The 24,134-nt window shown below is 49.5% G+C and overlaps 1 protein-coding gene across 19 annotated transcripts in view; it reads right to left on the reverse strand.

Moving 5' to 3' along the window:
• Nucleotides 1-1,059: 1,059 nt before the first annotated feature.
• Nucleotides 1,060-24,134, reverse strand: part of PLEC (plectin) — a 447,362-nt gene continuing 424,287 nt past the window's right edge. For all 19 annotated transcript variants that reach the window (XM_077271538.1, XM_077271542.1, XM_077271541.1 and 16 more), the window contains 5 exons: nucleotides 23,682-23,780; nucleotides 19,712-23,092; nucleotides 12,325-19,191; nucleotides 4,741-4,872; nucleotides 1,060-1,579 (listed from right to left, as the gene is read on the reverse strand). In XM_077271538.1, coding sequence (XP_077127653.1) covers nucleotides 12,886-19,191; nucleotides 19,712-23,092; nucleotides 23,682-23,780 — 9,786 coding nt within the window. In that variant the 3' untranslated portion in view covers nucleotides 1,060-1,579; nucleotides 4,741-4,872; nucleotides 12,325-12,885. The remainder of the gene's footprint in view (nucleotides 1,580-4,740; nucleotides 4,873-12,324; nucleotides 19,192-19,711; nucleotides 23,093-23,681; nucleotides 23,781-24,134) is intronic.

A 24,134-nucleotide genomic window follows, 5' to 3' on the forward strand; every position in this document is an offset into this window, starting at 1 on the left:
TGGAGCATTTTGGTGTATGGAGCTGTCATGCAAGTCTACGGCGGAGCACATCAGTGTATGGAGCCATTATACAAGACTACGGCAGAGCACCTCGGTGTATAGAGACGTCATGCAAGTCTACACAGAGCACCTTAGTGTATGGAGCTGTCGTGAAAATCTACGGTGTAGCACCTTGATGTATGGAGCCGTCATGCAAGTCTATGCCGGAGGACCTCGGTGTATGGAGCCGTCATGCAAGTCTATGGCGGAGCACCTCAGTGTATGGAGCCGTCATGCAAGTCTATGGCGGAGCACCTCGGTGTATGGAGCTGTCATGCAAGTCTATGCTGGAGGACCTCAGTGTATGGAGTCGTCATGCAAGTCTATGGCGGAGCACCTCAGTGTATGGAGCCGTCATGAAAGTCTACGGCGGAGCACCTCGGTGTATGGAGCTGTCATGCAAGTCTATGCCGGAGGACCTCAGTGTATGGAGCCGTCATGCAAGTCTACGGTGGAGTACTTTGGTGTATGGAGCTGTCATGCAAGTCTACGGGGAGCACCTCGGTGTATGGAGGTGTCATTTAAGTCTATGGCAGAGCACCTCGATGTATGGAGCTGTCGTGTAAATCTACAACAGAGCACCTTGATGTATGGAGCCGTCATGCAAGTCTACGGTGGAGCATTTTGGTGTATGGAGCTGTCATGCAAGTCTACGGCGGAGCACATCAGTGTATGGAGCCATTATACAAGACTACGGCAGAGCACCTCGGTGTATAGAGACGTCATGCAAGTCTACACAGAGCACCTTAGTGTATGGAGCTGTCGTGAAAATCTACGGTGTAGCACCTTGATGTATGGAGCCGTCATGCAAGTCTATGGCGGAGCATCTCGGTGTGTGGAGCTGTCGTTTAAATCTACGGCGGAGCACCTCAGTATATGGAGCAGTCATGTGTAAATCTACGGCGTAGCACCTTGATGTATGGCGCCATTGAAGGACAGTGGCAAGCCCCCCCGTTTCCCCCTTACTCACATTGCTCCTTCGTCCCCCCATTACACACGCAGCGAGACGCTGACACACAATTTTGTACTTCATATCAGTTTACTGAGAGGCAGAAGTGTCTTCACCGTAAGAAATCCTTGTATATACAGTGTTGGTTAGTGTTAGTAGAGCGCCCCGGGTGGAGGGCGCCAGGAGATGTCACCTCCTCGATAAATGACGTAGGGTTATTGCACTCCAGTCTCTAACACTTCGCACAGACATTATGGTGAACGCTCGCGGATACATCGGGCAGCCGGCTGGGATGTGGAGGCCTCTACCCCATGTCTGGAGGCCGGCGGGTGGGATGTGGTGAGGCAGCACAATGCGGTGGGCCGGGTGAGGGCATGCACTCGGTTGATTGCTGAACCCCATGGAGCAGTGGCAGACGTCAGCAGGAAGGCTGGGCTGGTGCACAGAGACACGAAGGTTCAGGTGGGGGCACAAACACGGGGGACAATGTACAGGAAGCCCCACTGGGCCATCACAGTCAGACGGAGGAGGGGTGCACCTCCTTGCGGAGGTCCTCAGGGGGTCCCAGTGCAGATGACACATCCAGAGTCTCTACAATGGAAGGAATGAGATGATGTGAGATGGAGCCGAGCGTCACGTGTGAGCGCTTACACCCCCACAATTTATAAGGGGACTACTTCTAGAAAACTTCACCCCAGGGGGCTGCGCCTCTGCAGCCTCACCTTGTACCTAACCCTGATAGCAAGGGCAGAAGCTGAAACACAGTCTAACAGTGCAGGTGTGAGCGTCGGGATGCGTTACAGTGTAACAGTGCAGGCGAGAGCGTCAGGGTGCGTTACAGTGTAACAGTGCAGGTGTGAGCGTCAGGGTGCGTTACAGTGTAACAGTGCAGGTGTGAGCGTCAGGGTGCGTTACAGTGTAACAGTGCAGGTGTGAGCGTCAGGGTGCGTTACAGTGTAACAGTGCAGGTGTGAGCGTCAGGGTGCGTTACAGTGTAACAGTGCAGGTGTGAGCGTCGGGATGCGTTACAGTGTAACAGTGCAGGTGTGAGCGTCGGGATGCGTTACAGTGTAACAGTGCAGGTGTGAGCGTCAGGGTGCGTTACAGTGTAACAGTGCAGGTGTGAGCGTCAGGGTGCGTTACAGTGTAACAGTGCAGGTGTGAGCGTCAGGGTGCGTTACAGTGTAACAGTGCAGGTGTGAGCGTCGGGATGCGTTACAGTGTAACAGTGCAGGTGTGAGCGTCGGGATGCGTTACAGTGTAACAGTGCAGGTGTGAGCGTCAGGGTGCGTTACAGTGTAACAGTGCAGGTGTGAGCGTCAGGGTGCGTTACAGTGTAACAGTGCAGGTGTGAGCGTCAGGGTGCGTTACAGTGTAACAGTGCAGGTGTGAGCGTCGGGATGCGTTACAGTGTAACAGTGCAGGTGTGAGCGTCGGGATGCGTTACAGTGTAACAGTGCAGGTGTGAGCGTCAGGGTGCGTTACAGTGTAACAGTGCAGGTGTGAGCGTCAGGGTGCGTTACAGTGTAACAGTGCAGGTGTGAGCGTCAGGGTGCGTTACAGTGTAACAGTGCAGGTGTGAGCGTCAGGGTGCGTTACAGTGTAACAGTGCAGGTGTGAGCGTCGGGATGCGTTACAGTGTAACAGTGCAGGTGTGAGCGTCGGGATGCGTTACAGTGTAACAGTGCAGGTGTGAGCGTCAGGGTGCGTTACAGTGTAACAGTGCAGGCGAGAGCGTCAGGGTGCGTTACAGTCTAACAGTGCAGGTGTGAGCGTCGGGATGCATTACAGTGTAACAGTGCAGGTGTGAGCGTCAGGGTGCGTTACAGTGTAACAGTGCAGGTTTGAGAGTCGGGATGCGTTACAGTGTAACAGTGCAGGTGTGAGCGTCAGGGTGCGTTACAGTGTATCAGTGCAGCTGTGAGCGTCGGGATGTGTTACAGTGTAACAGTGAAGGCGAGAGCGTCAGGGTGCGTTACAGTGTAACAGTGCAGGTGAGAGCGTCAGGGTGCGTTACATTGTAACAGTGCAGGTGAGCGTCAGGGTGCGTTACAGTGTAACAGTGCAGGTGTGAGCGTCAGGGTGCGTTACAGTGTAACAGTGCAGGTTTGAGAGTCGGGATGCGTTACAGTGTAACAGTGCAGGTGTGAGCGTCAGGGTGCGTTACAGTGTATCAGTGCAGCTGTGAGCGTCGGGATGTGTTACAGTGTAACAGTGAAGGCGAGAGCGTCAGGGTGCGTTACAGTGTAACAGTGCAGGTGAGAGCGTCAGGGTGCGTTACAGTGTATCAGTGCAGGTGTGAACGTCAGGGTGCGTTACAGTGTAACAGTGGAGGGGAGAGCGTCGGGATGTGTTACAGTGTAACAGTGCAGGTGTGAGCGTCAGGGTGCGTTACAATCTAACAGTGCAGGCAAGTGCGTCAGGGTGCGTTACAGTGTATCAGTGCAGGCGAGAGCGTCGGGATGCGTTACAGTGCAGGTGTGAGCGTCGGGGTGCGTTACAATCTAACAGTGCAGGCGACAGCGTCAGGGTGCGTTACAGTGTAACAGTGCAGGCGACAGCGTCAGGGTGCGTTACAGTGTAACAGTGCAGGTTTGAGCGTCAGGGTGCGTTACATTGTAATAGTGCAGGTGTGAGCGTCAGGGTGCGTTACATTGTAATAGTGCAGGTGAGCGTCAGGGTGCGTTACAGTGTAACAGTGCTGGTGTGAGCGTCGGGGTGCGTTACAGTGTATCAGTGCAGGTGTGAGCGTCAGGGTACGTTACAGTGTATCAGTGCAGGTGAGAGCGTCAGGGTGCGTTACAGTGTAACAGTGCAGGTGTGAGCGTCGGGGTGCGTTACAATCTAACAGTGCAGGTGTGAGCGTCAGGGTGCGTTACAGTGTAACAGTGCAGGTGTGAGCGTCGGGGTGCGTTACAATCTAACAGTGCAGGCGAGAGCGTCAGGGTGCGTTACAGTGTATCAGTGCAGGTGAGAGCGTTGGGATGCGTTACAGTGCAGGTGTGAGCGTCGGGGTGCGTTACAATCTAACAGTGCAGGCGAGAGCGTCAGGGTGCGTTACAGTGTAACAGTGCAGGTGTGAGCGTCAGGGTGCGTTACAGTGTAACAGTGCAGGTGTGAGCGTCGGGGTGCGTTACAATCTAACAGTGCAGGCGAGAGCGTCAGGGTGCGTTACAGTGTATCAGTGCAGGTGAGAGCGTTGGGATGCGTTACAGTGCAGGTGTGAGCGTCGGGGTGCGTTACAATCTAACAGTGCAGGCGAGAGCGTCAGGGTGCGTTACAGTGTAACAGTGCAGGTGTGAGCGTCGGGATGCGTTACAGTGTATCAGTGCAGGTGTGAGCGTCGGGATGCGTTACAGTGTAGGTGTGAGCGTCGGGGTGCGTTACAGTGTAACAGTGCTGGTGTGAGCGTCAGGGTGCGTTACAGTGTATCAGTGCAGGTGTGAGCGTCAGGGTACGTTACAGTGTAACAAAGCAGGAGAGATCCATCAGTCGGGCATCCAGGGCAGACGGTTGGTTCTGCTCACAGACTGTTGTCTACACTGAGACACTGTAACACTGCAGACCACGGTCAGGACAAACTTTCAGCCTCTGCATAATCAGCTACGCCTCCATTTACTAACAGCAGCGTGGTCGGAATTTGAGAAAGTGGAACATAAAGATGAATCTTTTTTTAATAGAAGACTGTCCCTTTAAAAGCCTGAACAGGTGTACTTCCCGCCTTCTATAAATATGCCTGGGTTCAGAGGTACCTGGATTCTGGGGTGCACAGTCGGTTCTGTGATGGTCGGGGTCTGCAGTTTTTGCTGAGGAGTCCAGAAAATGGCGAGCCCAGAGTCACAGGATGGAGGGTCCATGAAATCCGGGGCAGTGGAGCTCAGACCCTGTAGACAGAGAGCATGCGAAACACACGTGAGACAAGAAGAGGCCTGCAGGGTGCGACATACAGAACGGGGGACAAGAATGGGGGGAGTGATGTCATCATGGGGGCGGGGAATCATCGCTCAGGATAGTGATGTCATCATGAGGGCGGGGAATCATCGCTCAGGATAGTGATATCATGGGGGCGGGGAATCATCGCTCAGGATAGTAATGTCATCATGGGGGCGGGGAATCATTGCTCAGGATAGTAATGTCATCATGGGGGCGGGGAATCATCGCTCAGGATAGTGATGTCATCATGGGGGCGGGGAATCATCGCTCAGGATAGTAATGTCATCATGGGGGCGGGGAATCATCGCTCAGGATAGTGATATCATGGGGGCGGGGAATCATCGCTCAGGATAGTAATGTCATCATGGGGGCGGGGAATCATTGCTCAGGATAGTAATGTCATCATGGGGGCGGGGAATCATCGCTCAGGATAGTGATGTCATCATGGGGGCGGGGAATCATCGCTCAGGATAGTAATGTCATCATGGGGGCGGGGAATCATCGCTCAGGATAGTGATATCATGGGGGCGGGGAATCATCGCTCAGGATAGTAATGTCATCATGGGGGCGGGGAATCATCGCTCAGGATAGTGATATCATGGGGGCGGGGAATCATCGCTCAGGATAGTGATGTCATCATGGGGGCGGGGAATCATCGCTCAGGATAGTGATGTCATCATGGGGGCGGGGAATCATCGCTCAGGATAGTGATGTCATCATGGGGGCGGGGAATCATCGCTCAGGATAGTGATGTCTTTATGGGGGCGGGGAGTCATCGCTCAGGATAGTCATGTCATCATGGGGGCGGGGAATCATCGCTCAGGATAGTGATGTCATCATGGGGGCGGGGAATCATCGCTCAGGATAGTGATGTCATCATGGGGGCGGGGAATCATTGCTCAGGATAGTGATGTCATCATGGGGGCGGGGAATCATCGCTCAGGATAGTGATGTCATCATGGGGGCGGGGAATCATCGCTCAGGATAGTGATGTCATCATGGGGGCGGGGAATCATCGCTCAGGATAGTAATGTCATCATGGGGGCGGGGAATCATTGCTCAGGATAGTGATGTCATCATGGGGGCGGGGAATCATCGCTCAGGATAGTGATGTCATCATGAGGGCGGGGAATCATCGCTCAGGATAGTGATGTCATCATGGGGGCGGGGAATCATCGCTCAGGATAGTGATGTCATCATGGGGGCAGGGAATCATTGCTCATGATAGTGATGTCATCATGGGGCGGGGAATCATCGCTCAGGATAGTGATGTCATCATGGGGGCAGGGAATCATTGCTCATGATAGTGATGTCATCATGAGGGCGGGGAATCATTGCTCAGGATAGTGATGTCGTCATGAGGGCGGGGAATCATCGCTCAGGATAGTGATGTCATCATGAGGGCGGGGAATCATCGCTCAGGATAGTGATGACATCATGGGGCGGGGAATCATCGCTCAGGATAGTGATGACATCATGGGGCGGGGAATCATCGCTCAGGGTAGTGATGTTATCATGGGGGCGGGGAATCATTGCTCAGGATAGTGATGTCATCATGGGAGAGAGTGATTTGCACCTGCCATCATAAATTTCATCAAAGGATGATATATGTCAACCTGTAGAAAAATGTGTAAAGCAAAAGATTCCAGTGATATTTGGTAGGCAGTGAATGGTAGACCATTTGGAAGAAGTATAAACCAAAAAAGAAAACATTGAACATGTGGTCATACAAGAGGTTAAGACAAAAATATCTCAAAAGTCAAAAACCTTTACTTAGAAGACAAGAGAGAGACAGGAGAAGTCATCTACCAGGAAACAGAGTCAGGAAAAGTCATCTACCAGGGAAGAGAGAGACAGGAGCTGTCATCTACCAGGGAAGAGAGAGACAGGAGAAGTCATCTACCAGGGAAGAGAGAGACAGGAGAAGTCATCTACCAGGGAAGAGAGAGACAGGAGAAGTCATCTACCAGGGAAGAGACAGGAGAAGTCATCTACCAGGGAAGAGAGAGACAGGAGCTGTCATCTACCAGGGAAGAGAGAGAAAGGAGCTGTCATCTACCAGGGAAGAGAGAGACAGGAGCTGTCATCTACCAGGGAAGAGAGAGACAGGAGCTGTCATCTACCAGGGAAGAGAGAGACAGGAGCTGTCATCTACCAGGGAAGAGAGAGACAGGAAAAGTCATCTACCAGGGAACAGAGACAGGAAAAGTCATCTACCAGGGAAGAGAGAGACAGGAAAAGTCATCTACCAGGGAACAGAGACAGGAAAAGTCATCTACCAGGGAAGAGAGAGACAGGAAAAGTCATCTACCAGGGAAGAGAGAGACAGGAGAAGGCATCTACCAGGGAAGAGAGAGACAGGAGAAGGCATCTACCAGGGAAGAGAGAGACAGGAGAAGTCATCTACCAGGGAAGAGAGAGACAGGAGAAGTCATCTACCAGGGAAGAGAGAGACAGGAGCTGTCATCTACCAGAGAAGAGAGAGAGGAGAAGTCATCTACCAGGGAAGATAGAGACAGGAGAAGTCATCTACCAGGGAAGATAGAGACAGGAGAAGTCATCTACCAGGGAAGAGAGAGACAGGAGCTGTCATCTACCAGGGAAGAGAGACAGGAGAAGTCATCTACCAGGGAAGATAGAGACAGGAGAAGTCATCTACCAGGGAAGAGAGAGACAGGAGAAGTCATCTACCAGGGAAGATAGAGACAGGAGAAGTCATCTACCAGGGAAGATAGAGACAGGAGAAATCATCTACCAGGGAAGAGAGAGACAGGAGCTGTCATCTACCAGGGAAGAGAGACAGGAGAAGTCATCTACCAGGGAAGATAGAGACAGGAGAAGTCATCTACCAGGGAAGATAGAGACAGGAGAAGTCATCTACCAGGGAAGAGAGAGACAGGAGCTGTCATCTACCAGGGAAGAGAGACAGGAGAAGTCATCTACCAGGGAAGATAGAGACAGGAGAAGTCATCTACCAGGGAAGAGAGAGACAGGAGAAGTCATCTACCAGGGAAGATAGAGACAGGAGAAGTCATCTACCAGGGAAGAGAGAGACAGGAGAAGGCATCTACCAGGGAAGAGAGAGACAGGAGCTGTCATCTACTAGGGAAGTGCGAGACAGGATAAGGCATCTACCAGGGAACAGAGAGACAGGAGAAGGCATCTACCAGAGAAGAGAGACAGGAGAAGTCATCTACCAGGGAAGAGAGAGACAAGAAAAGTCATCTACCAGGGAAGAGAGAGACAGGAAAAGTCATCTACCAGGGAAGAGAGAGACAGGAGAAGGCATCTGCCAGGGAAGAGAGAGACAGGAGAAGGCATCTACCAGGGAAGATAGAGACAGGAGAAGTCATCTACCAGGGAAGAGAGAGACAGGAGAAGTCATCTACCAGGGAAGAGAGAGACAGGAGAAGTCATCTACCAGGGAAGAGAGACAGGAGCTGTCATCTACCAGGGAAGAGAGAGACAGGAGAAGGCATCTACCAGGGAAGAGAGAGACAGGAGAAGGCATCTACAAGGGAAGAGAGAGACAGGAGCTGTCATCTACTAGGGAAGTGCGAGACAGGATAAGGCATCTACCAGGGAACAGAGAGACAGGAAAAGGCATCTACCAGAGAAGAGAGACAGGAGAAGTCATCTACCAGGGAAGAGAGAGACAGGAGAAGTCATGTACCAGGGAAGAGAGAGACAGGAGAAGTCATCTACCAGGGAAGATAGAGACAGGAGAAGTCATCTACCAGGGAAGAGAGAGACAGGAGAAGGCATCTACCAGGGAAGAGAGAGACAGGAGCTGTCATCTACTAGGGAAGTGCGAGACAGGATAAGGCATCTACCAGGGAACAGAGAGACAGGAGAAGGCATCTACCAGAGAAGAGAGACAGGAGAAGTCATCTACCAGGGAAGAGAGAGACAAGAAAAGTCATCTACCAGGGAAGAGAGAGACAGGAAAAGTCATCTACCAGGGAAGAGAGAGACAGGAGAAGGCATCTGCCAGGGAAGAGAGAGACAGGAGAAGGCATCTACCAGGGAAGATAGAGACAGGAGAAGTCATCTACCAGGGAAGAGAGAGACAGGAGAAGTCATCTACCAGGGAAGAGAGAGACAGGAGAAGTCATCTACCAGGGAAGAGAGACAGGAGCTGTCATCTACCAGGGAAGAGAGAGACAGGAGAAGGCATCTACCAGGGAAGAGAGAGACAGGAGAAGGCATCTACAAGGGAAGAGAGAGACAGGAGCTGTCATCTACTAGGGAAGTGCGAGACAGGATAAGGCATCTACCAGGGAACAGAGAGACAGGAAAAGGCATCTACCAGAGAAGAGAGACAGGAGAAGTCATCTACCAGGGAAGAGAGAGACAGGAGAAGTCATGTACCAGGGAAGAGAGAGACAGGAGAAGTCATCTACCAGGGAAGATAGAGACAGGAGAAGTCATCTACCAGGGAAGAGAGAGACAGGAGAAGTCATCTACCAGGGAAGAGAGAGACAGGAGAAGGCATCTACCAGGGAAGAGAGAGACAGGAGCTGTCATCTACTAGGGAAGTGCGAGACAGGATAAGGCATCTACCAGGGAACAGAGAGACAGGAAAAGGCATCTACCAGAGAAGAGAGACAGGAGAAGTCATCTACCAGGGAAGAGAGAGACAGGAGAAGTCATCTACCAGGGAAGAGAGAGACAGGAAAAGTCATCTACCAGGGAAGAGCAAGACAGGAGAAGGCATCTACCAGGGAACAGAGACAGGAGAAGGCATCTACCAGGGAACAGAGAGACAGGAGAAGTCATGTACCAAGGAACAGACAGGAGCAGTCATCTACCAGGGAACAGAGGGACAGGAGAAGTCATCTACCAGGGAAGATAGAGACAGAAGAAGGCATCTACCAGGGAAGAGAGACAGGAGAAGTCATCTACCAGGGAACAAACAGACAGGAGCAGTCATCTACCAGGGAACAGAGGGACAGGAGAAGTCATCTACCAGGGAACAGAGAGACAGAAGAAGGCATCTACCAGGGAACAGAGACAGGAGAAGGCATCTAGCAGGGAAGAAGAACAGGAGAAGGTATGGAATATATGAGTAAAAATGGAAATCGTAGTATAATGGTAGTACTCCGTTAATATCCACAGATAGAAGCAGGTGGTAACGAACACTGACTCACTATTGGTATAAAAGGTATCAATGTAAATATAGAAACAAAAGTAGAGTCAGTAGTGATGCAACTATAGATCGTACAACGCTGTAAGCGAGCACGAGATCTGTGAATATAAAAACGCTGTGTGTAGAGGTAGAAAAAGTGACAAATATGTATAATAGCCGGTGTTCACAGTAATACGAGAGTGCTACAGACGTAAGAAATTATGGGATGGGCAATAAAACAGAAGGATGAGCAGCAAAAACTAAATATGGGTAAAACAATAAATCGGTGAAAGAATTTTAATAGTAAATTCTTATTAATTTCCATTATTCGTTTTCATCATACACCACACATTACCCACTATGACTTCATATCGGTGTTCACATCATGCCGCCTTTTGTGGCGGGTGTGCGCCTCCTGTCCTCTATGAGCACTAACTTATCCCAAGTTATGTTCCATCTATTTTTTGATCACACTATCTTCTGACGGGCATATGTTCAGGCATTCAACCCAATATTATGGCTTTTTGCATAATTTGATATATATCCGGAAGCTCTAGTGTTTGACATTAGTGATGAGCGAGTGTAGTCGTTGCTCGGGTGACCTCCGAGTATTTATGACTGCTCGGAGATATAGTTTTCATCGCCGCAGCTGAATGATTTACAGCTAGTAGACTGCTTGATTACATGTGGGGATTCCCTAGCAACCAGGCAACCCCCACATGTACTCAGCCTGGCTAGTAGCTGTAAATCATTCAGCTGCCGCACGATGAAAACTAAATCTCCGAGCAGTCATAAATACTCGGAGGTCACCCGAGCGTGCTCAGGAAAACCCAAGCAACGAGTACACTCGCTCATCACTATTTGACGTAACATTTTTGGGGTATTTAGCTCCTCCCTGTGGACTCTGGTCCTGGTAGAGGACTTGTCCTGTCCCTCTTACCCCCCTGTGAGAGGACTTGTCCTGTTATTCTTACCCCCCTGGTAGAGGACCAGGTCCTGGTCTCTCCTCCATGGTAGATGCCTTCTGCTATCCCTCTTCCTTGGTAGATACCTTCTCCTATCCCTCTTCCCTGGTAGATGCTTCTCCTATCCCTCTTCCTTGGTAGATGCTTTCTCCTATCCCTCTACCTTGGTAGATGCCTTCTCCTGTCTCTCCTCCTTGGTAGATGCCTTCTCCTATCCCTCTTCCCTGGTAGATGCCTTCTCCTATCCCTCTTCCTTGGTAGATGCCTTCTCCTATCCCTCTTCCCTGGTAGATGCCTTCTCCTATCCCTCTTCCCTGGTAGATGCCTTCTCCTATGCCTCTTCCCTGGTAGATGCCTTCTCCTATCCCTCTTCCTTGGTAGATGCCTTCTCCTATCCCTCTTCCCTGGTAGATGCCTTCTCCTATGCCTCTTCCCTGGTAGATGCCTTCTCCTATCCCTCTTCCTTGGTAGATGCCTTCTCCTATCCTTCTTCCTTGGTAGATGCCTTCTCCTGCCTCTCCTCCCTGGTAGATGCCTTCTGCTGTCCCTCTTCATTGGTAGATGCCTTCTCCTATCCCTCTTCCTTGGTAGATGCCTTCTCCTATCCCTCTTCCTTGGTAGATGCCTCCTCCTGTCCCTCTTCCTTGGTAGATGACTTCTTTTTTTACTGTGGTTCAGAAGTTTTTATATTAATCATAGACTTGTTCACTGTGTCGACACTCCTATTCTACATTGTCACCATAAAATCAATTGTATGCTAATAAAGGTTTTTTGTTTTTTTTACTCTTGAGATTTTTTTGTCCTGACCTGTTTTATGACCACATGTTCGATGTTTTCTCTTTTTGTTTTACTCATCACTTAAAGGATAGTGATGTCATGATGGGGAGTGTACTCAGCACAAAGAATAGCAGTGTCATCATGGGGGCAGGTACTTATCACTCAAAGGATAGTGACGTCATCTTGAGGGTGGGTACACATCATTCAAGAGATACTGATGTCACAAGTGCATAAAGGTAAATCCAGAAGCGGCGACACCTCAGCATTTTGGCATCAGAGGCTTGCAGACTGACCAGGTACTATATGGGTGGGTCACAGTATAAGAAGACAAAGCCAGGAGTAGGTTGGCCAAAGGAATAATTGTGGTGGGAAACTGTATAGAGGTTATAATGAAGGATGCAGAATGGGGGGCTGGGGGTGTCACCACTTTATCTGACCATACAAGATTCATACATGAACATGGAAGCCAAAAAGAAACTGGTGGAAGACATCTCAAGATGAAACTGATCAGCAGGGGAACACAACACACTTACAACGGGGGCTTCATGACATCTCTGGAAGACAAGAATGACGGACACAGGTAGGATCAAGGGATGAGGAGGGATCGCTGGGAGAGGGTGAAGTCTGTGCAGCCATAGGAAGGGTCAGCTTCTGTCCATACAGGAGGAGGAGCAGGAGGTAGGTCATCATGGATGACAGTAGGCAGCAGGAAGAGGCGCTCCGGAGGGGCTCTTGAGACTTCAATGATTGGGGTCTTGGGGAGAAGTGAGTGATCAGCATTAATTGCTGGCTGCTGGAGGAGGGTGGTCACTGCCCTGCATTGGCATCTGTTAGTGCGAGGGTTCAGAGCGGGCAATAGTGTTCTCGTAGTCATCTCTCAATATACAAATTACATCATAGGAACGAGGCTGGATATCAGGCCAATTACTACGCTTTTGGTTACAATGTCAGGCACTGCTGCTGTGAAGTACAATCAGAAAGAGGCAGAAAGTGAGATATAGAGATTTATAAAATAATAAAGTCCATTAAAGCTTTACCACATGCAGAGTAGGACAGGATTCAAGTTCATGGATTTACGGTGCATACTGCTTTGTCTATACCAGACCAGGCACATGGGTCGTCAACATGTCTGACCCTCTTCTTGACTCCTGGCCGCAGTTTAGACGTAGGTTCAACAGAGCCCTAACAACTTCTGCTGCGTCCAAAGGTGCGTGTTGTGATCCGCTGGTGTATCTTCGGCCATAGCTGGATGAGGTGTAGGAGGAAGACGAGAAGTTCATTGTGAAACTGGAATTACCTGTGGCATCGAAGCTGCCTCTACGCGAACCTGATCTGGACCCGGTTCTCGATCCAGATCGAGAACCGGAGGCTGAGCCAGAACCACTCACGTTGTAGGGACTATAGTAACCCTTGCTGGATTGTGAGGAGGCTTCCAGGAGTCTCAGACCAGTGCCATCTTCTACCATGCTCTTTTCCATTGCTTCTCTGTAGGAAATCTTCAGCTTGGTTTTAGGACAGGTAAGGTATTTGGAGTACGTGTTGACATCTCGTAGTTTTTGAGCCGTGCGGGAGTCTATGGTTCCCTTGCGGAGAGCATCCTCTAGACTGACCCGTCCAGAGGCATCAGGCTCTATAAGGCCACCAGTGAGATATTGCACTTCTAAGAAGCGTTGTCCGGCTTCATAATAAAGCCAGCCCTTCTTCAAGGCTTGGGCTGCTGACATTTTTGACTTTGTTCTTGGGTCTTCAAAGCCATTGTAGGCTTTTTGGGCCAGGTTTATTCTGTCCACCATTATTTTGTCCACTAGACTCTTGTTGACTGCGTCGGCCACAGAGAACTTCTCTCCTGTGATGGGGTCGATGATGCCTCCAGTGCAGGCCTGGGCTTCTAGAAGTCTCTGACCAGTAATGTTGTCCACCAGGTTGCGGTGCATGGCTTCAGTGATGGAGACCTTCTCTAATGTATCTGTGTCCACTATACCAGCTATAGGGCCTGTCTCTTCAGATGGATCACTCCAAGATGGTAGCTGATCTCGTTTAGCAGGACTGGCAGTGTAGGAAGATGACGAGCCCACAGAGGAGGATCTAGATCGGAATCCACTCATGTTACCGGAGAGCATGTCTGCAAACTCTGTAATGGATAATGTCCCAGCACGATACTGGTCCAGAGAAGATTGGTCAATGAGACCTTTGGAAATGGCATCATCAATATCATACTGACGCCCTGAGCGCCTGTCAGTGATGATTGATTTTACAACCCCATCAGACGATGAGATGGTGACTTCCTCCCACTCACATTCCTGTTCGGACAGCTCAATGTAGGTCTGCTGGTCAATAAGTCCTTTGCGATAAGCTTCATACACAGACATTTCTTTCCCGGTCTCTGGATCTACAATAACCACTCTTCTCTTGCGGACTGAAGACTTGGATGAAGTCTTTCTCTCCCGTTTCTTTTCTTTCAGAGGCAGGAGACAAAGTCCAGTATCTGGGTCAGTCATGCATCTTTCCATTAATTGGAGGTAAGTCAGATTTTCCTCTGTGTTGGGATCAAAGAATCCTTTAGTATCATCACTGGGATCAGAGAGGATCTCATTCATCTCTTCATCAAACAGACCTCTCTTATATGCGGTTTCCACTGGCAGGCGATGGCTTTCTTCTGGATCAATAATACCGCCAGTGGCAATCTGGGCTTCCAGCAGACGAATTCCGTGGTCTTTCAGTATGAGTCCTTTCTTCATGGCTTGGAAAAGAGAGATGAGTTTTCCAGAGTATGGATCCTTGTATCCGGTCACCGCTCTCTCTGCAGACAGCAACTTATCTTTGAATTCTGGCCCCACAATGCCCATCCGGACAGCATCCTCAACAGCCAACTTCAGGCACTTGATTGGATCGATAACGTAGCCTGTGGCTGCTTGGGCTTCGAGCAACTCGAATGCTGTGCCCGGCCTAATCATACCTTTCTTCATAGCTTGGTAGATGGAGTACCTTTCCTTTGTAGCTTCCACGTAGACCCCAGCGATACAACTGGTGCCTTCCAAGAATTTCTGGAGGTTTCTTGACACTTCTTCAATAGATGTTAAACCTTCTTGTAACTGCTGGGCGGTTGCTGCATCCATGATATTCGATCTTATCAGCTCTTCCATGGAAATTTCTTTTCTCAAACCTTTGAATGTTAGCTTCCTCTTGTCTACCAGTGGCAAGATGAGCAGATTGCTCTTTCCATCTCTTCGGCACCTCTTCAGCAGCTGTGAGTAACTGAGTTTCTCGTCCGTGGAAGGGTCCACGTAGCTGCGGACCTCACTTGGCTCTGACAACATATCGAGAGTCTCCTTGTTAAGATAGCCACGTGTGTAGGCAACATCATTAGAAATGTGGAATCCAAAGCGGGGATCGATGACACCTCCTGTAGCGATCTGGGCATCAAGCAATCTCAAAGCTTGATCAGATGGGATCAAATCCTTCTTCATTGCTTGGAAAATGGAAATCATCTGCTCAGTGTAAGGATCTCTGTATCCAGTTACTGCTCTTTCTGCAGAGAGAAGCCGATCATGAATTTCAGGTCCCACAACGCCCTTTCTAACGGCCTCATCTACAGTTAATAATTCATTCTTCACAGGATCGATCATAAAGCCAGTGGCCGCCTGGGCATCCAGCAGCAGGAAAGCCACATCTGGAGTGATGAATCCTTTCTTCATTGCCTGGTAAATACTGATGCTTTCTTTAGAAGCTGGCATTTGTAGACCCGCAACACATCCGGTTCCATACAGATATCTCCAGACTGTCTCGATTTGGATGATCTCTTGGATAGTCGTGGTTCCTTGCTTGAGCATGTTGTACATTTCCAGTGTTATGAGCCTAGACTCGTACATATCTTCAGCTGTAATGCGGCGGCGGACAAAGTCATAGGAATATAGGTCTTGCTGACGAATTATCTCTGTTTTCTCAATGATTTCTATGATGATGATAATCATGCGCTCCTTGGTCAGATGACCAGCTTGGAACTCCGCCATCAGCCGCTCTCTTTCCTCTTTTGGAAGCAGATCAGACTGCATAAGCTCCCATATTGTCATCGAGGAGCCGGCCATGCTGCCAGCTGGAATGTCCACCGTTGTCTCTTCGAACACCTTCTTGGTCTCTGCCTCACTGTACACTTTACTACTTTCAGCTGCTGCAGGTTTCTCGGTTTTCTTCAAGGGAAGAAGAGTCAAGCCTGTTTCTGGATCCTTAATGCATCTTTCTTTCAGTTGTAAGTAAGTCAAGTTCTCCTGAGTGTTGGGATCGAAGAATCCTTTGGTGTCATCAGTGGGATCAGACAGGATCTTGTTCATGGTTTCATCAAAGTAACCTCTTTTGTAGGCCACCTCAACGGGGACTCGGTGGCTGTGAACAGGGTCAATGATTCCACCGGTGGCAATCTGAGCTTCCAAGATGCGTATTCCATGGTCTCTGAGAATTAAGCCTTTTTGCATAGCTTCGAAGACAGAGATGGTGTTACCAGAGTAGGGGTCTTTATACCCTGTAACAGCTTTTTCAGCAGACAGCAGTTTTTCGTGCAGCTCTGGTCCGACAACTCCAGCTTTCACGGCTTCATTCACATAGAATTTCTGATTCTTTACTGGATCTATGATAAAACCAGTGGAGGCTTGTGCCTCCAGGAGAACCAGAGCAGTCCCAGGCCTCAGCATATTTCTCTTCATGGCTTGGTAGATGTTCATTTTTAGCTTGTTTTCTTCTAAGTAGACGCCAGCAATACAGTCACTGCCCTGGAGATATCTCTTGACTGAGTCAGTCTCAGAGATTTCCTTTACTGACTTCTTCCCTTCTTTCAGCTGCTCAAACTGAGTCTTATCGATAATATTGGCCTCCAAAAGTTCATTAGCAGGAACGGGAGCCCGGAGACCTGTGAAGGTGAGGCGCTGCTGCCTCTTAGTCTCGGTTTCCTCCACAATGGTAATCATGATTTTGATTATTTTCTCGATGGTTACTTTCCCCGTCTTATACTGACGCAGGAGTTCCCTCCTTTGCTCTTCCGTGAAATATTCAGAATGGATCAGCTCCCACAGAGTAATGGTCTTTCCTTTGAAGCTGCCAACGGGGACTTCGACTGTAGCTTTATCAAAGGCTTCTTTGGCTTGAGAGTCAGTGTAGAGCTCCTCCAGTTGAGATTGTATAGCTTGATTGGACAGGGGGAGTAACAAGTTACCACTTTTCTTGTCCAACTTGCATTTCTTTTGCAGTTGTGCATAAGAGAGGATTTCTTGACTGTTTGGATCATAGAAGCCAGTGTATTCATCCATCGGCTCGGACAGGATTTTGGTTGTCTCCTCATCTAGGTGACCTCTCTTGTAAGCTATCTCTAGTGGAAGTCGGTGGCTGCTTACTGGATCTATTATGCCACCCGTTGCCAATTGTGCATCCAAGAGTCGAATGCCACTGTCCTTTGGTATAAGCCCCTTTTTCAGAGCCTGAAACAGAGATAACGTCTGCCCGGTATATGGATCCTTGTAGCCAGTCACAGCTTTTTCTGCAGACAGCAGCTTTTCATGGTATTCGGGACCAACAATACCAGCCTTGACAGCCTCATCTACTGGGAGTAGTTCACTATTCACTGGGTCGATGATGAAGCCAGTACCAGCCTGGGCCTCCAGCAGATTGAGAGCAGTAGCTGGCTTCAGGAGGTTCTTTCTAATGGCATCATAAAAGCTTAGCTTCTCACCAGATTTCTCCACTTGGACGCCAGCTATGGCCGTGCTTCCAGTTAGATATCGCTTCACTGCATCTACCTCAGAAACCTCTTTTACAGACTTTTTGCCTTGATGGAGCTGGTTGAACAGGTCGTTATCGATGATCTTGCTCTCGACCAGTTCTGCTGCTGGGACGGGACTTCTTAACCCATCAAAGCACATCTGCTTTTTCGCTTCATTTTCTTCCACCACAGTAATTATGATCTTGATAATCTTTTCCACTGTGATTTTGCCAGTTTTATACTGTCGTAACAGCTCCCGTCTCTGCTCTTCGGTGAAATATTCAGAATTGATAATTTCCCAGATGGTGACACTTTTTCCTTGGAATTTGCCAAAAGGAACGGAAACTGTTGCTTTCTTGAACACGTCTTTGGCTTCTGAATCAGTGTAGACAAGTTCTCCTTTTCCAGCTTTATCGGTCAGAGGCAAAAGGCACAACTTGGTCTCCGGGTCGATCACACATCTGTCCATAAGCTGTAAATAGGTGAGGTTTTCTTGTGTGTTGGGGTCGAAGAAGCCTTTGGTGTCGTCTGTAGGATCTGACAAGACCTTGTTCATTTCTTCATCAAAGTAGCCTCGTTTATAGGCGATGTCCAGAGGCAGACGGTGACTGTTGACAGGGTCTACGATGCCTCCAGTGGCAATCTGGGCTTCGAGCAGTCGTATTCCATGGTCCTTCACAATTAAGTCTTTCTTCATGGCTTGGAAGAGGGATATTTTCTCTTCAGTGTAGGGATCCTTGTAGCCGGTGATGGCCCGCTCTGCGGACAGCATCTTGTTGTGAATTTCAGGCCCAATGACGTTTTCTTTCACCGCCTCACTGACCGCCAGGTACTTATTCCTCACTGGGTCGATGATATATCCGGAGGCAGCCTGGGCTTCCAGCAGGATGAGCGCAGTGCCTGGTGTGACCAGCCTCTTCTTCATGGCATTGTAGATGCTGATCTTTTCATTGCTGGGTTTGAGTAGTAGTCCAGCGATGCTGCTCTTTCCTTGGAGGTATTTCCTGATGTCTTCGCGCTGAGAGATGTCATCCACAGACACTTGCTTAGAGGCCAGTTTGTCCAGCATGTCTTTGGTCAGTATACCAGCCTCATACAGTTTGTTGGCAGATACTTTCTGTCTTAGGCCATCGAATGCATTTTCTTGTTCACCGTTCTGTAGGGACCCGTCCATTAAATCTCTTCCATTCTGCAAGGATCTGGTCTGGGTTATGATGGTTTCCTTGTGAATCACAATCTCTTTGGATTTCTCCAAGGCTAATCTATGTTCTTGTTCCATTTGTTGCAGCCTTTCCCTTAGTTTTCGGTTTTCTTCCTCCAGCAGCTTCTCTTGTTCGAGCCTTATCCTATCCAGGTGCTGCAGCTCATCTTGCTTCTGCCGCACCTTGTCCTCCGCATCGAGGTGCCTCCTGACGGCATCATCCATGCTGATCTGAAGAAGTCGCTTCTCCTCCTCCAGCTGTTGCAGCTGGCGTTCTCTCTCGGCTTTCAGGCTTTGGGCTTTGTTCACCTCTTGATTAAACAGTTTCTCCAGTTTGGCCTTCTCTTCTTCAATGTACTTTTCTTTCTGGATCAAGATTTGCTTCTCAGACAGGAATGTGGACTGGAGCGTCTGGGTCTCTTGACGTAACTGTTCCCGTTGAGCAATCTCCATCTGTAAAAGAACAGATCAGAATGATTAAGAAAAAGACAACAGAGGATTGAGAAATGTGATGACATTCATCACTGCACAACCCAAGTGTTAATGGCTCACCAACATGGCAGGGGGCCCCTACATAACCCCCTAAGAAGAGGAGTCCAGCTCTAGCAGCATGGTCCTCATGAGATTATGTTTTTTCTCTTAGGCTCCCTCTAATATTATAGAGACAATACTTGTCCTGGTTGGCGAGGTGCCGGAAATCTAAGCTCTGTGCTGCTCATCTTGGCTTTCATTCCCCAGACATTGGTCTAGCGGTCTCTTATCCCTCTGCACAATTTGGGGGTAACTAGGGGTGGTTGGCCATGCGATGGTCTATGGCCAGCTTTACGAGTACTGCAGCAGTAAGATCAAAGATTATGTACTGCACAAGTAATAGCCAAACACAAAATGAAAAGGATGAACAATATTAAAGTAATGTGAATGAGGGGCTTGGTGCATAAAACCCACATGAGCTAGTAGTAGAATAATCGAGTACCTCTTCGGACTTCCTCTGCAACAGCTCGGCCTCCTTCTTCAGCTTCTCTTTCTCCTTCTCTAGATCGGAAATGGCTTTTCGCAGGTCATCTGCCTCCTTATCACTGTGCTGTCTCTGTATCTCCAGGGTGTGCACCACAGTCATCTTCTCTTTGGTCGACAGCTCTGTTTGGTGTAACCTCTCACTGATTTCTTCAGCCTGTTTCCTGAACTTTTTAGCATCCTCTTCAGCTTTGGCTTGGGCTTTGCTCATTTCCACCACTTGTATTTTAAGGCGTTCAGCTTCAGCACTTATGTCAAGCTGTCGGCGACGTTCGGCCTCCAGAGTCTTTTGGAAGCCTTCAGTCTCCTCAGCTAGTTGCTGCTGCATCTGCTCCTTGTCTTCTTGGAGTTTCTTGGCTTGTTCCATGGCCAGTTCCTTCTGTTTCTGCAGCATCTCTGCTTCGGCTTTCAGACGGGTGGCTTCTTGAACAGCTTGCATCTTCTCTTTAAGCATCTTCTCAGCTAAGGCTCGCTGCTCATTCAGGTTGTCCTCTGCGAGCTTGCGTAGTCGTGCAGCCTCCTGGGCCTCTATGCTCAGACGGGCAGCCTCCTCTGCTACCTGTTTCATCTTCTCAGCTTCCTCGACAAGGAATTTTTGTGTGTTGTCCTTATCTTTCATTATAAGCATCTTGTTCTCTTCTTCTATACGGACTTTCAGTTTCACCAGCTCTTCCATCTGTATTTTGACTTTGAAGAGTTCGTCTTCCACCAATTTCTTTTGCCTCAGGGACTCAGTCACTTCTTCTTTCAGACGTCCCAGCTCCTCATCTAGAATGGTTTTATGGTGGTCGGTTTCCTCCAGCTGAAGCCTGACTTTAGTCAGTTCACCTTCTACCTGTTCCTTCTGTTTGAGAGTTTTTTCAGCAAATTTCTTATGTTTCTCCATTTCGGCATCTGCCAGCTGTTTGAGCTTCAGCGCGGCCTGCTCGGCCTGGGCTCTCTTGGCGGCTTCTAGCTCTGCCTCTTTGCGGATCTGTTCTGCATCTTCCTGGGCTTGGGCCTTGTTTTGGGCCTCTTCCTCTGCCTTCTGTTTCAGGCGATCTGCTTCCTCTGCCTGCTGACGTGACAGTGCGGCTTCATGTTCGGCCCTTACCTTTGCTCGCTCGGCTTCCTCCGCTGCTCGCTTGGCCTTTTCAGCCTCTTCTTTTAGCTTATCAAGGATGCTCTGCTCCTGGATTCGTGTTTGCATCAGTTCTTGCTCTTTCTGTTGCACAACAGCCATATACGCTTTTTCTTCAGCAGCAATTTTGTTCCTGGCGGCATCTTGAGCGAGCTGAATTTGCCTTTCCGCCTCTTTCTCAGCGAGTTCCTTCTGCGCTTTGGCCTCTTCAGCCTTGGACTTCAGTCTCTCCACTTCTTCTAGGGCTAATTTCCTCTGCCTTGCTGCCTCTTGTTCAGCAGCAATGATCTTCTTCACTTTCTCTTCAGCTTCTTTGCGTCTGGCCTCCTCCTCTAAAGCCAGTCGTCTTTGCATCTCCGCTTCTTCCTCTGCCTTTTCCTTGCTTTTTTGAGTTTCGTCTGCAATGTTTTTCAGTTTTTGAAGTTCTAACTCCAGATCGGATTTGCCAACCGAGGCCTTTTCGAAGTTAATTTTCAGAATTCGGATCTCTTCTTCAATGATCCTCCTGTGCTTCACAGTCTCATCCACAATGTTCTTTTGCCTTTCCAGCTCATTCTCTGAGGACTGTTTGAGCAGCAGGATCTTCTCTTCGATGTCTTGCTTGTGTTGGGTGGCTTGCTCCTCAAGCAGCTTTCGTTGATAAGCTTCATCTTCTGCCAGTCTTCTGAGGCGCTCATTCTCAGCCTCCTTCTCCTTCAATGCAATCTCAGCCTCCGTCTTTAACCGTGTTGCCTCATTGATGGCAGCAAGCTTTTCTTTCAGGATCCTTTCAGCTTCTGCTCTTTGCCGCGTGGCTTCTTCTTCTGCTAACTGTCTTTGCCTCTTGGCCTCTTCTGAGAGCGCTCGTAACCTGGCGGCTTCTTCAGCAAGATCTCTCAGCTTGTCTGCTTCCTCTTCCAACATCTGCTTAGACTTCTCACTTGCAGAACGAGACTCTTCTTCTGCTTTGGACTTGGCCTTCAGAAGGATCTCCATTTCAGCACGGACTTTGGCGAGTTCTTCTTCCAGACCTCTTCTTCTTTGAATTGCTTCACTGACTTCATTCTTGAGGCGGAACAGATCTTCCTCCAGGACAATGCGTTGCTGTTCACCACTTTCCACCTCTGCCTTCAGCCGGATCAGTTCTTGTTCAGCAGAAAGTTTATGGGAAGCAGTTTCTTCGGCCAGCTTTCTCTGTTTCTCCAGCTCTTCCTCTGCCAGATCCTTTTGGCGCAGAGCAGACTCCTCTGCTTTGGTTCTCTTGCGGGCCTCTCTCTCAGCATCTTCTTTCTGTTTCTCGGCTTCTTCTTGTGCAAGAGTTTTCTTGTGAGCTATTTCCTCTGCCTGTAGCCTTAGCCTCAGAGCTTCATTGGCTTTTTGCCTCCATTTTTCCAGCTCTCGTTCGGCCTCTTCCTTTGCATTTTCAGCCTCTAACTGCTGCCTCTTGAGACGTTCAGCCTCCTCTTGCAAGTGGGTAACGGTGATATGTTCCTGCTGTAGGGACATTTCCAGTTGGGTGGTCTTCTCCAGGAAGGACATTCGTTTGCTCTGTAGCTCTGCATCAGCGCTCTGCTGGGCCATATCATGAGCTTGTTTGATCTGTCTCTCCTTCTCCAGCTCGGCTTGTTTCATCCTCCTCTCAGCCTCCTCAGCTTGAAGCCTCAGTTTCTCCAGGTCATTTAGAGCCTTTTGTTTCTCTCTGGCTGCGTCTTTCTCGGCTTGGATTTTGCGCTGTAGCTCATCTTCTGCCTCTCGCTTCTTCTGGGCCTCATCCTTAACCTGTTTTCTTAAACGCTCAGCCTCCTCCTGTGCCAGTTTCTTCTGCCTCTCTGCCTCCTCTGCTCGTTCCCTCAGTGCCTTTAGCTCATCTTCAGCACCTGACTTTTGCTTCTGACTGGTTTCCAGCTGAAGTCGGATGATCCTGATCTCCTCCTCCACTTTTCTGCGGTTGTACTCAGCCTCTTCAATGAGTTTCACCTTGGCCTTGATCTCAGTTTCAGAGTTGTGCTTCATCTGATGAAGCTCCTGCTGAATGTTCTTCTTCTGCTGCTCGGCGTCAACAGCCACCACCTCCCGTCTGGTGACCTCTTCTTGCATGTTCAGTCGCAGCTCTAAGGCCTCTTTTTCTGCCAAGGCTTTGGCCTGAGCGTGGGCCTCGGCTAACTGCTTCTGCTTCTCTAGCTGGGCCTCTACCTCCGCCAGCTTCCTCCTCTCCTCTTCTTTCAGCTTCTCTGCCGCTCTCTGAAGGAGGGTGGGGTGGGAACAGAGGGAGGACGGGGTGAGGGCAGGTAGAGAGGGGTGGAGAGGGGCAATGGAGACAAAAAAGGAAAAGAAAAAAGAAAAATAAAACAGATGGAAAAAATAATTATATGCTCTATGGTCAAAAACAAACGTAACTAAGAACAATGGCTGGACACGAGGGATGAGGATGTATGTGGGGTGGCACTTGTACCAGACACCTTGTGGTAGGTAGAAAAATATACAGTTAAAGTGAAACACTTCACACTTCCCCCAAGTCATAGACAATCCCTGCTGCCCTGCTCCATTGTACACGGACACATGATGGCCGAGTGTTACCCCAATACTGAGGGCACAGCGAACAGGGCGGTGTGTGATGGGCATTACACAGCTCTACGATGGGCGCAGGCATTGCCGCAGCTCTTCATGCGTCATCCTCACAGAAGAGCAGACATTTATAAATATGCCCAGACAAAAAGAGCAGAAATGTGGCTGTGCCCGATGCTGCCAGGATACTACTGACCAGACGCTTAGAGGAGGGCATGCTAGGATCCGGGCACCAGAATGACAAGCACTGAGTACAAGCTCATACCTCCTCTTCCTCCAGGCGGCGCAGCGTCTCGGTGATGAACTTGATGTATTGGCTGGTCAGGGTGGTGAGTTCACTGTACTTGGTGCGGAGCTCCACGTACTACGAGACAGAAGAGACATCATCAGGCTCCATAACACAGACAGGCCGCTCAGAAAACGCCGCAGAGCCCCTCAGAAGACGCCGCAGAGCCCTCAGAAAACGTTGCAGTGCCCCTCAGATGCTGCAGTGCCCCTCAGAAGATGCTGCAGTGCCCCTCAGAAGATGCCGCAGTGGCCATCAGAAGACGCCACAGAGCCCCTCAGAAGACGCCACAGTGCCCCTCAGAAGACGCCACAGTGCCCCTCAGAAGACGCCAAAGAGAACCTCAGAAGATGCCGCAGAGCCCCTCAGAAGATGCCACAGTGCCCATCAAGATGCCGCAGAGTCCCTCAGAACACACCACAGAGCCCCTCA

This window comes from Ranitomeya variabilis, chromosome 6, assembly GCF_051348905.1.
Source record: "Ranitomeya variabilis isolate aRanVar5 chromosome 6, aRanVar5.hap1, whole genome shotgun sequence".
NCBI classification, from domain to species: domain Eukaryota; kingdom Metazoa; phylum Chordata; class Amphibia; order Anura; family Dendrobatidae; genus Ranitomeya; species Ranitomeya variabilis.